General features: G+C 48.1%; 4 protein-coding genes across 4 annotated transcripts; 3 read left to right on the forward strand and 1 right to left on the reverse strand.

Moving 5' to 3' along the window:
* Window positions 1-3,406: 3,406 nt before the first annotated feature.
* Window positions 3,407-4,867, forward strand: H6S33_000988 (uncharacterized protein; the record flags this gene model as incomplete). Its single annotated transcript, XM_044832425.1, has 5 exons — window positions 3,407-3,807; window positions 3,878-4,075; window positions 4,138-4,245; window positions 4,313-4,473; window positions 4,536-4,867. The coding sequence occupies 5 exons, from the start codon at window positions 3,407-3,409 to the stop codon at window positions 4,865-4,867; spliced, it is 1,200 nt and encodes a 399-aa protein (XP_044700547.1).
* A 5,987-nt stretch (window positions 4,868-10,854) lies between these two features.
* Window positions 10,855-11,618, reverse strand: H6S33_000989 (uncharacterized protein; the record flags this gene model as incomplete). The annotated part of the gene is made up of 4 exons (XM_044832426.1): window positions 10,855-11,030; window positions 11,109-11,154; window positions 11,370-11,397; window positions 11,506-11,618. The coding sequence occupies 4 exons, from the start codon at window positions 11,616-11,618 to the stop codon at window positions 10,855-10,857; spliced, it is 363 nt and encodes a 120-aa protein (XP_044700548.1).
* A 3,666-nt stretch (window positions 11,619-15,284) lies between these two features.
* H6S33_000990 (uncharacterized protein) lies at window positions 15,285-15,977 on the forward strand (the record flags this gene model as incomplete). The annotated part of the gene is made up of 2 exons (XM_044832428.1): window positions 15,285-15,517; window positions 15,599-15,977. The coding sequence occupies 2 exons, from the start codon at window positions 15,285-15,287 to the stop codon at window positions 15,975-15,977; spliced, it is 612 nt and encodes a 203-aa protein (XP_044700549.1).
* A 751-nt stretch (window positions 15,978-16,728) lies between these two features.
* H6S33_000991 (uncharacterized protein) lies at window positions 16,729-17,998 on the forward strand (the record flags this gene model as incomplete). Its single annotated transcript, XM_044832429.1, has 2 exons — window positions 16,729-17,140; window positions 17,223-17,998. The coding sequence occupies 2 exons, from the start codon at window positions 16,729-16,731 to the stop codon at window positions 17,996-17,998; spliced, it is 1,188 nt and encodes a 395-aa protein (XP_044700550.1).
* Between the last annotated feature and the right edge of the window lie 181 nt (window positions 17,999-18,179).

The following is an 18,179-nucleotide window of genomic DNA, read 5'->3' on the forward strand; positions in this document are numbered from 1 at the left end:
GAAAGGGGTTCTAAGGGTGGTCCGGGCAGCGCAAGATCAATCAAATGGTAGGCGAGCTAGGATTAGAGGATTGCACGTAAAGTACATGTAGGGCTCACAACGTCCCGTTATTCCAACGTTGAGGCTCTCTGCTAGGCCATGGATGTTGTGTTATATTCAGACATGTACATACTCATAGCTTCGACTCCGAGTATACGATAAGACTACATGTATTATAGGGATTGAGTTGACATGACCAATCACAAGCCCCGTAACAAGCCTCATTGATTGCCAAGAACCGCTTACACCTGCGGTGCTACATGGAGCTTAAGCTTGTCTAAGCTACATGTATCTACATCTTGCTACCTGTAGAGTACCTACATGTACTACAGTACAGTACACCCTGATACTACACCGTACCGCCACCACCATCACTACTACATATGTATTTGATATTAATACACGCCGTACATAGGAGAACCCTTTCATCGCATCTCCGGCCACGTAGCGACATAGGCAGCTGATGGAGAGTCGAGCGAGCGAGCGAGGGCTGCCAAAGACCGAGGCAGATCGAAATTTCTGTTACAGAGCGCAATTAATCCAGCAAGCTTAGTGGGGGTCTAGATCAAGATGTTCGCTGCCACTATGGTGCGTATTCATCTAGTGTACATCTATACAGCCCCTCCTTAATACAGGGTTCTCATATGCCGACTTGCGCAGTCTGGTGGGATGGTTTAAGAAATTTGTCGATTGGTGAATCGGCCCCGCCCCCGTTCGTTGATTCTTAGCTGGTGATCACTCCCAGCACCGAGGGCAGCTGCGTAGTTCCAGCCCCTCAGTAGTCTGAGAATCTTTACCGGTACCGGGAGCTCAATTGACCGAGAAGAATATCTATAGAAATCTTCGTTGACTCATCTGTGTACCTGGAATCGTTATCAGCGCCCCAGATTCGATTTGAGTGATCGATATAGATAGTGGGGAATCTGAGAATAACCACAGATTCTGAAAGCTCAGACTCAGGTACGAGACTCTAATTGAACTCAGGACGGGAATAGCAGAAATAGTGAGAGGGGGTCGACTGCAGGACTATAATCCAACGTACGCAAGGCATCCACTTCAGTTCAACAATTTCACGCAACGCTTAAGCTTATCTTCAAGAAATATTCTAAAGGGCAAATATCACATATTGTGCGAGTGTCAATTGATACAGGGCTTGAGGCGTGACTTTGTCCCTCTTGCAGGTCTTCTAAAGGCCTCAGTACCGAATTCCCCCCCCTTTGAGCCAGGCAGAACATACACCCTTAAGGTAAAGGCTACTGAAGGCAACCTTTGATGATTCATTATAGATATAGATTCAGCCTTAATTTTTTTGTTTAATTGAATTGGTATTAAAGAAAATTCTAGCATTTTAGTTTTCTTTCAATGGGAAAATGAATCACAGGTTATCACTCGCCCACAAATAGAGGTGAAAACTTGGGGAGGAGGGGCCATAGAATTGCATTGGGTCCTATTGGAAAACGCCTCAAAAGTACTGATAAAGATCTTTTGTGTCTGGAAAAAAAAAATTATCTCAAAGCTTCTAGCTGATCGAAAATGCATGAGGGGTCACTCGAGGAGGTGAGGACTTTCCCAATTTGGGAACTTGACAGCCTCAATGCAAAAGCAGTCAAACACAACGGCTAGATTATCTAGAAATGACTTATGAGAGAATCAATCTTCGCGAATATGCGTTAAAAAAAACGTTCAGGGTATGAAGGTGGTAGTGCAGGGCCTCTATCAATGAGTTTTAGAATTTCTGAGCATCGGTCAACTCAATTGATCATGATCTCTTGGTCGCCTAAAAGCACTTTTGAGAAGTGAGTATAATAGACATTAGGTATAGTTCGGTTAAGACCTACATGTACGTCTTGGCCCTAGCTGGCTCTAGCCACGAATTTCTGGGACCCAATTTGACTAGGCCTGCGCACAAGGCAGTATATTTCGCGGTCACGGAGGCTTTTATAGCTCCGCAGATTGGCTTAAGTGGATCTTAAAACACTACCGGCCAGCTGAAATCACTGCTGCGACTATGCAGATGCATAGGGCAATGGGGACGTTTTCCCTATATCGAATCCCCTAAGATTATGCCTCGCACCAGTGGCAGCGCCAGCTCAATGGCATCTATGCGTTGTCATGATACAATTCAAGACGATAAACGCCCATGCAAGATCTGGGGCGATGGTAGAGCGCTCAATCGTTGCAATAGTGTCCAAGAAAAATATTTGTGGGAAGTTTGCATGCAATTGCTGTGTTTTGATGTACATATCTCAACGGCGGCAGCCTTGCAATGTGAACATGAGAGACTATGTTTGATTTGTTAAAACTCCACGCGTACGTTGAATTGTAATGGAACTGCCCTGTTTCAGAAAATAGACGAACTCGCTAAGTGGGTGGCTTTTTTTTTCATGAACGTCGTTCCACCTACCCTCACACACAATCGGATTATTGAACCATACTTTCTTTTCTCTTGTCCGAACGTCTGCGCGCGAGCTACCTAGTCTAGCGAGTGGGGTCACGTGCTGTGACGTATCAGGTTCTCAGAAAGTGAAGAATATGCCTTGTATGTTTGTACAATGCAACGTGCATGAACAATGTCATTGAGACTGCACTGCCTCTTCTTCATGCAGGTACAATATGTACCACACAGCTAGCTCATCCCTACACCTACCAATCAAATGCACTCACCGAGAAAAAAATTTTCAAGATCTGTTCCTGCATCAGACGAAGAGAAGCATCCAATAAGGGACAAGCAGATCTAAGTAATGTATTGTGTGAGACAACTTTTCATCTGAAGATACGGCCATACTCATCATATGCATCGTGATCTATGCGGGGGTTAACAAGATTATGGAAAGCCAAAATCACCAAACAACAGGCATCGTATGGGCTCCATTGCGAATTTTGAGGCGAGTGTTGAGAACAAATAAGTACTCAGGATTTCGGAGTACAAAAAAAACAAAATCCTCCCCACCCCCCCCAAAAAAAAAGAAAATGGACCCGGGAGAACGATTTCGACAGTACAGAAATCTTGAGAGCTGCATCAGTTATACTCTGGATTGGGAGGTCCAGGACTTCGGCCCCCGGGAGTGGATGGATATCCCTGTGACGATCTAAGACAAACCTCTTCACTTGAACGGGGCGAGGGGTCTATTCGAATGCGTGGCAAGCCCGATAGGAGGCTAAGTGTAGGCAGGCACACCACACCATTAATACATGCAAACATATATGTACAGCCATCATGCCTTTACAGTTAAGTACAAAAACGGTCCAGAAATATCATCGTCCGTTATATAACGACACAGATTCTTGAGATCCTCATCACTCAAATATCACCACCACCCATCGATCACCAGAAAAAAATATTCAGCCCCGGCCCTAATAATCAACAATGGAAAACTATAACTATAACTACCGCAGCTTGTCCAACGTTTATGACCAAACGAATCCCTATCCGTTGATGGACTTTGAATCAATCCATAGGCGCGCTACAGCCGAGCGTTTAGGCGATGTAGGCTACGATTGCCCTCAACCTTCGATATACCAACATCATGAACATCAGGATAGTTGCTATAATTACCGGGGGCCTCGTTACAGTCCACATCCGGAAAATTATCAATCCCCTGTAATGGAGCTCGAGACATACTCCTGTGGGGACCAAGATTATGGCATATCGAGCTTGCGCTTGGCCGAAGAGAATAGCGTAGATCACTCATCGCCTGTGCAGCAGACGTTTTTGCCAGTTCCTTCTAGCCCTGCGATGCAGCTACCCCAGTCCCCATGGACGCAATAGTAAGCCTTTACCTTTTTTGTGACAGAAGTGCTACTTTTGGTTGATTGGCTTACCTAATTGCCCGTGTAGCAGCGAAGATGAATTCAGCCGAAACTTTGAGAATACCCCCCAATACACGCCCTACGGAGAATTACAGCCTGGGAGTGGTATGAACAATAGCCACTATTTCCAGTCTCCGAGAACAACAGTGGAAGATAATATCACAAATCTTGGATACCAGCCCCATTACTCGTCAGATCTAGATGACATCCCTACTACCGCGATCTGGTAATGATTAATTCCTTTTTTTTCTTTTCTTTTTATCTTTTCTAACAATCAACCATTCACAGCAATACCTCTGGCAAGACCCACAATAATCAAGAGAACAACACTACTGGAATCATCGAGGAGAAAGAGACCCCAATTCTGGAGCCGCCGATCGATCAAAAAAATAAAAGGTACATATTTCTCATCTATTATTTCACTTTATCAATAGAGACTAACTAAGCTGTTTCTTTTTTACAGTGTCGACGTCAGAAGTGCAGGCTTGTCTTCTGCCCCGGGCCGACGATACAAGTGTCCAGTCAGGGGATGCAATTTGCAGTTCAAGCGACGTGCTGAAATGGATCGTCATAAGGAGTCTGTTCACCAGCCATCTCCTGGACATCTATGCCCCATACCGGGATGTAATCGCGGTGTTCCAGATAACGGATTTAGCCGCAAAGACAATCTAAGACAGCATCTCAAGTTGAAGCACGAAGTCAAGTTCCCGAAAGGCAGGAGATCCCGCAGAACGTAATAATCCCGGCAATCAAAAATCATGGGGAAGAGGGCGGGAAACTTGCCGGATCAATACCAGGGAAGTGGATGCATGCGGGTGGATTGTCGAAACAGTGTCAAAAAAGCAGGGCACACCGTGGCAGTTGTCAAGCCCAGTTACCTATTGCCGAAGCGCACCTCACTATGCTCATTGGCAGGCATCAGCTGCAGCCAATAGGGCGTCGTGCACCAACTATCTTTGCGAGGATTTCCTGGTTCACTATCTCCGGTATTTGGAGCACGAGAAGAAAACATCCTTGACGGTGACATAATCCGCCTGGCTATTAGCTTATTTTCTTTTTCCTTCCTATCGAACAGTGCAAGTTTTGTTTTCTTTGTTTTATTTTAATGATTGGGACGTACCGCCGATAATTCAAACACTAAAATTTTCTTCAATCTTTAATTCTCAATTGCATCATATCATAAATACGTGCCTATTGCCGAATGAAAGATGCCCCAATATTCATGATTGCTTTGCGTTGTTGCAGCCTTGCTGCAGGAAACGTCTCATCTGCAGAGTTAAATATTTTGTGCGAAGTGCAATTCCTACGGCCACAAGATTAGCAACCTGCTACTCTGACGTTTTTGCGGCCCAGTTTCGAGTTGACGTGCAGAGCGGGGAACTGCATGTAGAAAACATCATTGGTATAGCTGATCTGCCGCCGAACACACCTAGGAGCGTACGTTTCGGGGGGGGGGGGGGGTTGAATTCAGCCGCGCTGGTACGAGGCATCCAGTCCAGGTAGCCATTGCATCTTAAGTTCATGCGGGTACTAGTAGTTCCAATCTCAGGTGTTAGATATCCGCTCTTTGTAGATTGTTGAGAACCGAGCGCGGGGTATTGCTGCCTTGGAACGATGATAAAAAGGTGATAGGTTGGCCCAGATCGACACGAAACAGAGTCTGCGTGACAGATGTCCAATATGGTTTTGAAAGTTCTTGTGGGCTGATCAGTGTAAAACGCTTGGCCCATAATATGATCAATGGATGAAACAGAGCCTTTGTCTTGCAAGGCGGTACATGAGGCTGACAATAAACTCATACGGCAAGTAGAACCTGTAGAGGTATATGCAGAGAACATTTGGACACATTGTAGACTAAGGAGCGAAATTATAGAACCAACATGTAATTCTTGCAATATATTCTGACGAAAGAACGGAGGAAACGTATAACGCAAATTGCAAACGAAGAAGAAAACAAAATAAAAATAACAAGGGCAACAGAGGTAAAACACACCAAAACGATGTGCGGGAAATGTTCGGATAGGGATTATCAAGTGAGGATCAACTGTCTGTACGTATGGAAATATTAGGTAGCTTGGGACGTGAGGAAGGCGTGAATTGAAACCATAGATGGGAATGCAATCACAACAAGAACATGAACATATGAATTGCAACACGACCAACGAGAAAAGAAAGGGCCTGGGATATGATAGCCAAAGGAGAGGAAGAAAATATTGAGGAGTAAGTAGACCAGCCTTGCACATCGGCCCCATATCCAAGGTTCTGGAGCATAGACCTGTGTTTCGATTTCTCTGACCGATTCCACAAGTCGAGGTCGTAGTTTTCTCACGTATGTGTATATACGTCAGTTAGTTGTTAGTTGTACCGTTGTCCACAAAGCGAGATTGTATATAAAATGAGGGGCCGGACGTTCCGTAGACAGAGTTCGAGTTTGCTGTCGTCCAGACTATCGGGCAATCTTTTATAGAGGGGTGAATGAATTGAAATATATATAATTATTTCTAAGGCGAAAGATCATCCGTATCAATTAAACAGCCCCATACGGGCCGACGGACTTGGATTTAAATGAACTGAGATTATTCCCTGATAACGTATCTCAAACCTTCTCAAAAATGATCTCAAGAAGTTATCAGTGGCGAGCCCCATGAGAGTTTCGTAGCTATCAGCCTATCGTTGGAGTATCTCGGGGCTTGCGATTGGCCAAGTTACATGATCATTACTATCTCTAACGCGCAGGTCGCCACATCTAGCTGCTTATTTACCTATGTTAGTTGTTCTAGACGAAGTATCACAAAGTTGAAGTGATCACTTCTCGCACAGCAATATTTCACAATTGATGTTGAAATTGCTGCTTAAAGAACTCAGGCAACAATGCGAACCATGCTCAGGCACCTACCACGTCTCTAGATAACTCATTCATCTAAAAAAAACGTTGATTATGGTGCAAAGATGAAATTGCAAGGTTTGCCTGAGGGGGTGACTTGACAGCTTCGCGCGTTTCAGATTATCACGGCAATCTGTCCAACCGGAGCAGAAGTGTGCCTGACGGATGGATGAATTGGGGGCTATGGTCTCGTTTCATCTTCTTCTAGAAGCCTGGGGGATGTGCCTTCTAGACATCGGAGAATTAGTGACATCGCCAGGCACGTACCGCCGTAACTCAATGGTCGCACACGCGGTGCTTCTAGAGTGGAATGGAAGCCTGCACGGGGATGCACAAGGCCCAGTGCGCGCATATCAATTCGGACGGGCTGCAGGGAGGGCCCCGCGGGGCGAGTTGACAACGCGCCCCGCATTGCCAACAATCCAATGGTATTCTGATACAAACATGAAACCAAATACCCCTGCATGGATCCGAAACCACACGTGGTCCCACCCCTTACGTAGAGTACCCCTTGTTCCTGATCCGAGCCCGTACGTCAGATACGTGCCCGGGCCTGAACACCACAAAAAAGGATTCTATTAAGTTGTCAGTACCTGGAATTGAACTCATAACGAGAAAAAAAAAACATTTTCGTTAGGCAACTCTAGCAAAACACATGCCATCCCCAAGGAGTACTGATTTCTTTAAATCAACGGAGTCTGGTTTTTGTGAGGACATGCTCAAAAGGCTTTGGCCTTATTTTCCAAAGCATTCCCAGATTGTTACTATTGTACGGCCTGTAAATATCCCAGAATCAAAGAAACGCAAGGAGATGAGACATAGCTGATGTTTTTGCCGTCATTATCGTTAAAGATCTTCAAAAAATTGGTGAATCAGAATATGTGGGCCCACACGTGCACGCCTCAAGGTTAAACGCCGAGCAAAGCCCACTAGTTGGGCACAGTAGAAGTGCTACATGTAGCTATTAAGAAATACTTTAGATGCAAGGGGAACCTCATGAGCGTAGCGAGTAGTGTTCTGCAATCCGCCCCATTCAGCTATGTTTGACCACACCATATTTAAAATCTGCTGCTTCAATATCAACAGATACTTGGATAGAAACCGATCTAGCTATATAGCCGAGAGATACCCTGGCTCTTGGCAGGCGATGGCCGCGGCTTTCATTGAGGCGTCCCGATATGATCGAATATTGCCGTCTTGAACGCCCTGCCAAATTAATTGCAAACTGATATTGCTAGTTATAATGTCCAAGAATTTGTGAGATAATGTCATTGAATGAGGCATGGACATCTGTGAGATCTTGTCAGTATCATCAGAAATCTTCCTTCAAGTTGAGAGAGAACAATTAGTGAATGTAGTACTGAAAAGAGATACCTAGAGAGGGAGCTCACAAGACGTGTTTCTCCACACCACAGGGATCCCCCCGGGCCCATGAAAGGTACATCAACATATATTCCGAATAAGAGTTGAGGTAACCAGTCGGCAAACGCCACCATTCAAAGAAATCTTCGCGGTGATCCATCGATATTATTCCATATAGCCAATGATTATTACGGGTGTACGCTCGGATGATTCTAAAATGATGGAGATCTTGTGATCACCATGAAGCCTGAATTAGATTCGCCTTGCCAACCGGGCCTCGATCGAGGCCTTTTTATCCGTTTTAAGGCATCGGATTTGGTATTCGTAACAACCTTACACTCAGGAGAATCAGTAAAAGAAATACCGCAACCCTTCAATGGACAACACACCTGGAAGAGTTAGTCAAGGATGAATTAGGGGATTCTTGTCTCGTTGTTCATGGTCCGGAAAAGTATATATTGAGGCTTTTTATCCACCAACTCTGCCCCATCCTCAGTTGATATCGAGCAGCACGAAACGCCAGACAAAGCTCCTAGGATAAGGATCAATACAAACACCATGGGAATGTCCTGGACAACAATCACTTCCCCACGTCTAGAAGATTGGTGTCTGGAAATGTATGCCGGTTCCTTGCGCATATACATTCCATTGCTTATCAGCACTACATCATGATCTGTCATCTACAAGATATCAATGTTGTCCTTTTTCAGAGACTTGAATCCCCGGTGATAACATAGGGGTAAGGGGAGATAAACAGAGGGGAGGGGGGGGGGGGCAATCGGGGAAACATGCTTCAACTGTACGATTGTTACTAGGATTGGGTTGAGAGGGCAAACTCGGGGGAGCCAAGATCCTCGATACCCGAATCGGACAATGCTACTTTTCGTGTCTAACCAAAATACAACCGCAACCACAGAAATCGGATTTTCAGTGCCATACACTACCCGGTGTCCCAATTCTCGTTTTGACATCCTAGGAAATCTCGTCGGAAAAAAAGGAGGGGCTTCAGATACGGCGACACAAAAAACATACGAAAATGCTTTTTTCCCCTTGCTAATTTCAGTCAGTTTTTAGGTCGGACTTGTGGATTCTATCATTGGCACAGGTGTTGTTTGGGAGGAGTCGCCGATGGTATCCTGGACATGAGATGCTGGAAAACATTGAGTTAGAACATCACCGTGGATTTTCTTTTACTTACTCTACGGGATTCGATTCGAGTCAGATCTATGATCGGAGATCCGGATCCAAGATATTCATTCCTCACCGAAGAGGAGATCAGAACGATTCGTTTGGTCACCATTGCCTTCTTAGGGTGATAGCGTCAGTAATCAGAGGAAAAGGTTTTTATATAAGAATATCTCACGTCAATCAACGTGCAGATTATAAGCGGACATCAGTCTCCTTACCGGGTGGATCTCGACAACAGCCGGGTAGGACAATAGCCCCTCGGATACTACATGTAGGTCAAATATCTCGCCAAGACATATTGTCTTTAAACCCAGTCAATCACAAATAGGCCCAGGTAAGGCCTTTTGATATCCATATAGGCAAATCACTGGTGATCTTTAAGAGTACATCCAAGTGCGGTGTGGAGCACATGCCCAAACTGGTCTGTTACCGACAACAATCTGTAAGAAGATTGTCACCCACTACTATGGGTAATTAAAACGCGCAGTGCCGCAAAAGGACTTCAAGGTTTCTTCTGGCATCACGTTATCCCATGGACTTGTAAAGACGCCCTTTATTATATTGAAGCAGGTTGCATGTTGTAAATTCCGGGTATTGCGAGCCATAAAAACAAGAGTAATAGTTTACCGCCTGATATGGGGATATTAGCATATGCAGTGAAGGTCTTGGATAATCGCTGCATATATGATGCTAGATACTCGAGGATACGTGAGAGGAGTCCTAGCTGTTGGGCTATAACTAAGACCGAGCTAGTATTTCGACAGTGTCTCAACTCGGGGGTCTCTCTGGAACCTGTATTCAGGCAAATATCTTGTACTGTTAGGTTATCAATGAATCTACCATGTACAAAGCTTGCGTCCTGTCCCTATGTGAGATATTCGAACAAATCTCATCTGACCGAGGATAAAAAATGCATGTAGTCTACGGTAGAAATCTAGCTCCAGGATTCGATCGCTGGTGCGGCGAAAGGTGTCAATGATAATGATGCCGTTGTTTCATCACGTACCATTAGCTACGATACAGAGATTCATAATAGTCCAAGCCATGGTTTCTGGCTTAAGTCACAATCATAAGCAGCGGAAAGGAAAAGAAAAAAAATTGGAATAGCGCTTAAAGGTCAGCCTCCGAATTCCAGTCATGGACTATCACTCGGAACAAGTAAAGTATTATCATTATTCATTTTTGTTATTAGCGTGTTGAATGTATTCTGGGATAGTACGGTGAAGAGAGTTCAGATTGTGACTGCGTTTTATAAGATTATCGGAGGTCTCTGACCGTGCCAAACGGCTGTTGTGATTGTTGTCCGGTTGATCTAGCGTGTAACTATGCCGATGTTTGGGGAAATATGAACCAACCGAGATGGTTCTGAATATAACACTGGTGGGTGTATCCTTAAAACACAAATCCCTTATATATCGGAATATCTGTCCACCAAGGCCGGGCAAACGTATAGTTTCCAAGACCCAAATATCCCTTAAACTGTCGTCTTTTTTTTTCAAAACCGACTTCCAAACCAATTAAGGCAAGCAACGGAACGCAACGGCCCAATTGAGACAAGGCCGGCTTCATTGTCATACTAACCCAGGTACTTCGGCCAAATCCGCGTTAGTCTCTGTGTTTGTGTCAGCGTTGAGCTTAGCAGGTTCTGCTACCTCAAGCTTCTTGCTTGCCGGAATCCTCTTCCTATCACCTCTCCTGGCTACAGCCATATCCGCATCAGTCTCGGCGTTAAGATGAAGGGATTCCGCTGTCTCTATGTGAGATAGGTTTCTTTTCATTTCACAATGAAATTTAGGCCTTTTACTTTGGCAACTAGGGTTCATACATAGTATACTCACATGTAATTGCGGGCGGCCCAACAACCATCCGAACTAGGATTATGGGAGAATGAGTAGCGATGAGAAAGTAGAGAGTTGTCACTTAAGGTTGAATGTAACCCACACAGTGTAGACCTGTCATTAACTCATATGGTAACTTAATTAGGTTTGGAAGTTAATTTTTTACGACAAGAGACGGTTTAAGGGATCATAAATAGATCATGAGACGTCTCACTCTCCAGTAGAAGCGGTATGAACTCTATAAATACCCTATAGCCAAGGCCGAGTACGCCTAGACTGGGGATTTGATATGAATCTGTAGGAGTCCAGCGGAGTCCATGGAAGATCGTAAATGACTTCTACGTATGCATATATGTGGTCGTGGGGGAGATATCATTTGAGTACCGAGCCTTGAGAGCTAATATGAGTTCAACATTTGACTGCATACCGCAGGAAACCTCGTAGGTGGCCTGTGTTTGGTGCAGCAGTATGAAGAGTTCGGGAGCAGCGATCGACATAATGAAATGCGGGACGATGTGTATTCGGTGCAGTTCTATCATAGAGGTAACGTTCCGCGTGAGGTCTCGGTGCTTGGGGTGTACGCCAGAGTAATCTATTGATCATGGTTTGTTCAATGCACGTATGTTGACAAACCAACAAACTAAATGAGACGACCCTAGTCATCATAGGAAGTCACTCGTCGTTAAGGAAGCAGTTTTCATCATATAAACGTCTCAAGGCGGAGGAGAGTATGAGACAGCGGGACGTCCTCTGCATGGAATGCGTAGATGCTCCCGGACAATGCCGAGTCCTCGAGTTCTTTCAATCGTTACCGCTAAAGGTAGGTGGTGCCTCCAAACAGAGAGACCATTCATCAACCTTTAGAACAGGCGCGAAGAAGAAGCTCCGAGCCGGTAAAAATCCAGTACCAGGCTATGGATCACCAGATATCACTCGCACAAATTTCTTGTCAAGTTGAGACCTGAATTTCGTTTCAGAGAACCGCAACAAGCAGGCACACCCCATCCACTATCCACAAGCCAGTATCTTCTTCGAGGACTCTGCACGGCCTGAGGAGTATCGGCGGTATTTGGTCGAGAATGCATGCAGGGTTAGGGTTGCTATGGCCGATCGGCAGCGATATTGTCGCTTTCCAATATTGGGCTTTTCATGAGGGTGTAGGAGGGAGGGTTCCTATCTCCATATTTCTTCTTGGTCTGAGCGTAGGCGGGGTTGGGGGGGGGGGGGTGGATATAAGTTAGATAAAGAATATTCGTAAAGGGGAGGTGGGACGCGGGGGGGACCGGTAAACCTTTTTCTCCGTGAGAGAATAAGAAAGTAAGGACCGCAGATACGAAGTAGAAATAGCGGCGTAGCTGACAGATAGCTCTAGATCTCCTTATCGCGACTGTTTGTTTGCTTTGGTAGCGAGGTATATGGAAGAGATCGATTGCACATGGCGGGACGGATGAATATATCGATCATGTCGTGTTGATTTCTGCTCCCGCCAAGATCTAGAGAGAACATCAACATCGTGTTTGTGTTGTCATTACGACTACCGTTCTACAAAAGTGAAAGGTCTCATATATACGCGTTCTCTACGTACTCGTGCTTGGCTTTGCGTGCTGCTGCCCGGTGTAGGTGGCGTCACGGAGTATCACTCGGGCGCCAAGACGCGGCCTCTCCCATCCCATGGCTAAGGTACAACTTGTACACACGCACACACACACGCACTCCTCCTCACTGCCTCGCCGCCCTTGAGCGTTAATACTTGGCTGAAAGGATCAACGACAAGCTCTCTCGGGCATTAAAAATGCTTTATGTTGAGAATTGACTCTTCTTTTACTTGCTCCCGGGTCCTTTTCAACTGCCCTCCTTGGCTGCTCAATCCCGTTTCAACTTCCCGTTCTAGGGGCTCCCTTACTCCGCTTGTGCCCGAAAGTCGCAGGATTGGTCTCTCTCTTGCGTCGGTAACGGTTTGCCCCAACTACATGTAGCTGTAAACGTAACTTTCTCTTCTATGCCGACCTCTTCCCTCGTTGTTGCATCTTCCATCCCCGCTTGTAGCCCTGGGCCGCCCCCCCCTGCGAGATACAGCAACCGCCGTACGCTAAATAGAGAGGAGCAGAGATGGAAGTACGAAACCAAGCCGCAGTCTAAGATGTCTCTCATACTGAATACTACACACGACAGCACAAAAAAGATCGACAGGGAGAGACCACCCATGACTGATAATACTCGCGCGCAGTCGATAGAGATACCCCCACCGGCATCAATCGATGCTCTAGACCCCTAGGCTTTACAAGATTGAACTCCGAAATTACATACCCTGGAAATTGGGCAACGAAGAGGATAAAACTAGTACACACTGGGTTCGCTGCCGGCGTATTTGGCATACTCCGGACAAGGCTCTGTAATTATGAGTACATAGATGATACCTACACCAGACGGCTTCCGCGGCGGAGATACGACGTCCGGTCGGAGTGGGAGATGGTGCCGCGTCGAATCTTGGTGTTGTCCCGAGAATATGGGCAGGGCTTGTTACCACCTCGTTCTTCCGGTGGGAGAGCTGCTCGATTTGATAACCATATCCTTTTGATGAACGTACCAAGAATGGGCCAAGTTCATCAATTGTTGTGTGCGTGCGTGCCCCTGACCTTGGGTACCAGGCTACTTGATTGGAGATTTCTAGTTTTTTCAAAGTTCACCCTGAAGATCACTTAATCCTGGGTAATCGGGAAAATATTGGAAGTGGGGTAAGTATAAGAGCTAATCCAAGGGATGGATGCACTGGAAGCAAAGATACCATGCAAGTGTACCTCTAATATCCACCGACGCACTTGGCCGCTGAGGACGGACAATTCCAAACAAGCTATCCATTATCCACTTATCTACAGGATATAATTCAGCGGAGACGACCACCAGCTGAAATCCACCTCCTGCCAAGTGATAAGGGTTAGGGTTTCACAAACCCAACTAAATGTTTCGCTACCACTTCATTTCACCCAGCCGCCGAGAGCGGTGTAGATTAATTGATTAATCAATCAGGAACCCGCTACCAATACAAGTGGTTATCCGCTAGTACCTGAGGAATATATACGCAAGGTACACGCTCGTGCAGTATGCGGAATTCTACCGGCAGGCCCCACAAAAGGTCCGGCAGCATCCGTGTTCCTTGCACGAGATGGGGAGCAATATATTAAATACCCACGTGCAGAAGCAAATGGTAAACTGTATGTACTGTGGATCTGGATATCGCGGTTTCTTTACTACTGAATATACTACTTTGAGTAAAGCCACATCGAGAGCATATATATTCATCATTTGCAATCTAATATATGCGGGGTATCTCCAGTCGCGTAATATCCAAGCCTCCCAATAGACGTGCGGCATTCGAGGGCGTGTAGCACCGCATGCACAGACATGGCATAAACTGTTTGCACCCAGCAGTCTTCAGATGCCAGACCGCGTCGCACATGCTGTTTTGAGAATCCCCATCATCTGCGGCTATTCCCATGGATGCGCAGGGTTACACGAGCCTAGGGCAATACTTGACCGTTACATGTAGCAGAGTGGGGAAAGGAGAGAAACAATCAACGGATCATTCCATCTCGACCCCAAGCCCAGAAGCAGGGCTGACATCGACTTCTCCTGAATCCGTCCTTGTGACGTGAAGAATAGGGAGCAAAACAAAACATCCTACCCAAAGAATCCAGACTCGCAGTTGATAATAGTGCATGTCATATACAACAGCCTTAAGAGTGCGGTTATGACCACAGCACTGAGACGTTCAAAATGTTCACTTCTCCCAAGACAGGCAGGATTCCTCGCCTAGCTAGCTAGGCCCCGCTGATCTCGCCGGATCCCTGGTAGTATAAGCGCTCAATCTCATATATTAATTCGGTTGATGAACCTCTTTTGGCCCAGCAGGGGCCTTGTTTCCCGCGCCTGAAGGTGCGAGATCATGGGTTCTAGTGCTCCAACTTCCCGCTGAACACCGTCGAAGGAAGCTGAAAGTGCTGAATTGTAGTAACGGAGTGGCCGACGGGAGGAGGGATCGTGAGGAGGGCGTTTCTATAAATCAGTGGTGATTCCCAGCGTTTGTTTGGCTCTGTTTTCAGATCGTCAGTCCTCGTCTGTTTATCACGCATCGTCGAAGATCCTCACGCTCCATCAGCGTCAAGATGCCTTCCCTCTACTGCTCTCTTCTCCTGCTCACCCTCGGCGCGTTAAGCGTCAACGCCGGCGTTGTCCTCCGCAGACAGGACCTCGACCCCGAGTCCTCCGTGTACAAGCTGCTTGCCAGCAACAGCACCATCTCCCTCCCCGACCTCTCCGTGCCCCTCGTCAACACGACCACCACCGATGTCCGTGGCGACGTCCCAGACACCACAGACCTCACAACCGACGTCCTCTCGTCTGCCTCCTCCTCCCTGACGGCGGAAGAGTTCATCGAGCCCACTGTTTCCGATGACGCACTGGTATTCTCCATCAGTAGCGTCACCACCTCCGCCGTCACGGCTTCCGACGTTTCCGCGACCAACACCTTCCTTTTTTCCGTGACGCTGCCGGTGTTTTTGGCGGCGAAGGCGGTGGGGGTCCCAACGACGCTCGACTGGACGGATGATGGGTGCAGTTACTCGCCGGATTATCCTGCTGGGTTCAACTTTCTGAGCTCGTGCAAGAGACACGACTTTGGGTATCGTAACTTCAAGGCGCAAAGCAGGTTCACGGAGGCGAATAGGCTGCTCATTGATGATAACTTGAAGAAGGATCTGTATAATGAGTGTGGAACATACGGCTGGGTCCAGCGGGAGATCTGCGAGGGGATTGCGGATGTGTATTATGAGGCGGTGAGGGCGTTTGGCGGGTTGTAGTGTAGGACGTGGGCAGGAAGGTGTGGGGGGGGGGGGGGGGGGACCGGGACACAGCGACGGTCACCGAGTACTGCGTCGGGTGCAAAAAGCTTGATTGTCGATATCTCATTATCTCGTGCGTGCATGTAGATAGAACAAGAATATGTAGTGAAGAATACTAGAAATCCCGTGGTGTCGCTGCTCTGCTATCTATGAATTCCGATTCTGAGTTATATCCCGGATGCGCTTGCCCAGCACAGCAGGAGGCCAATAATAGGCCCTGGGAGAGATGCTCCAATTGCCCCGCACGCTGGTGTTTCAGATGTCTCATCAATGATCACATTCCCGCCGTTAACGTTGATTGCGGGGAAATCTCGTAGATCTCGCTTTCTCCTGCTCCTCCTGCTGCGGCGTATGATCCCTCCTGCGCATCCAGATTCCCCATCCGCACTGTTTGCGTCGGTCATGCAAGCTGATGCAGCGCGGGGTCTTGAAGCGGATTGGCATGACGGCGTGGACCCTGGTGATTACATATCCGCACGCGCTGTTCTCCTCATCCTGCCGCGTTGCCGATGCAGATTTATAGCTGTGGAGCGTGTCTTTAATTTCTGTCCTCTCTCCTCTGCAGCTGTCTGCTTTACTCGGGGTTTCTTGCAAGTTGGTATAACGGTATAACAGTGCCCGCGAGTCGTGAACCCGTCTGTCCAGAGATTAATATTCGAAAAGATCAGTCAAAACCGTCCGTCCCCTATAATTAGCCAGCTATATATATATGGCGTCCACATCGTCGGCATCCCCGCTCCTGCCCGCCGCGCATGCGCAGGACTCACTCGCCTCAAAGTCCCCAGCACAGTATGGCTCTGTGCCCGCAGCGCCCCGGACAAGGCCCTCGTTCCTGCGGTCGCTCAGTCCCTCGCACCTCGGCCTCTGTATGCTCCTCGCCTCGCAGGTGCTCACCTCGGTGCAGGCAACCGTCACCCGCTACCTCGCCATCTCGCTGCCCGCAGGAAGGCACTACCACGCCTTCGAGGTGCTGTTTGCCCGCATGAGCATCACGCTCATTGGATGTCTGGTCTGGATGTGGTGGAACAAGGTGCCGCACGCGCCGTTTGGCAGGCGGGATCTGTGGCCGCTGCTGATTGCCCGGGGGTGCGGTGGGCTGGTCGGTGTCTATGGCCTCTACAGTGCGTTCTCCCCCCCCCCCCCCTTTCTGCGATAACGGTGTTAGCATTATTAGTATATACTGACAGCACTGACACTCCGCAGCCAGCCTCTCCTACCTGCCCATGCCCGACGCCGTGGTGCTAACCTTCCTCGCGCCCTTCGTCGTCGGCTACGCCTGCTCCAAGATCCCCTCCCTGCACGAACCCTTCACCCTCCGCGAGAAGCTCGGCGGCCTCGTCTCCCTCGCCGGCGTAACCCTCATCGCCCGCCCGTCGTTCCTCTTCCCCGTGCCCCACGACCACATGGCCCCCTCCTCCGCCATCCCGCCCCCCGAGATCACCCCCGCGCAGCGCCTCTACGCCGTCTCCATCGGCCTGGTGGGCGTGCTGGGAGCTGCCACGGCGTACACCACCATCCGCTGGATCGGCGCGCGCGCGCACCCGCTGATATCGGTGGCGTATTTCAGCGGGCTGGTGACGGTCGTGTCGGTGGTTGTGCTGGTGGCGGTGCCGAGCACCGGCGGGTTCGTGGTGCCGCAGGGGCGGCTGGAGTGGGGGCTGCTGGGCGGGATCGGGGTGTCGGGCTTTGCGATGCAGTATTTGTTGACGAGGGGGTGGCAGTTGGTGAAGGGGGCGAGGGCGGGCATGATTGTGTATACGCAGATGGTGTTTGCGGTGGTGGGCGAGTGGCTGGTGTGGGGCGGGGTGCCGGACTGGCAGAGCTGTGTGGGCGGGGCGATGGTGGTGGGGAGTGCGGTGGTGGTGGCGTTCTGGAAGGAGAAGGAGGGCAAGGGGGCGGGGAAGAAGGCGGAGGAGGAGGAGCAGGTGGTGGTGGTGGTGGTGGATGAGGAGACGGGGCTGCTGGCGGAGGATGAGTAGAAGTGTGGTGGTGGGGTGATAGATGAACGAATCTCATGAGCACATATATATTGCACGGGAGGAGGGCGTTGGATTGGCATTGGACTTGCATGGTAACAACACTGGGAGTAAGAGGGACAAGCATTGGATGGATAGACATAAACGTCTAGAGACAGAGAGAAGTAGATAGCATCGATTGAGG

Source organism: Morchella sextelata, assembly GCF_020137385.1.
Source record: "Morchella sextelata strain SCLS chromosome Unknown scls_1, whole genome shotgun sequence".
Taxonomy (NCBI): domain Eukaryota; kingdom Fungi; phylum Ascomycota; class Pezizomycetes; order Pezizales; family Morchellaceae; genus Morchella; species Morchella sextelata.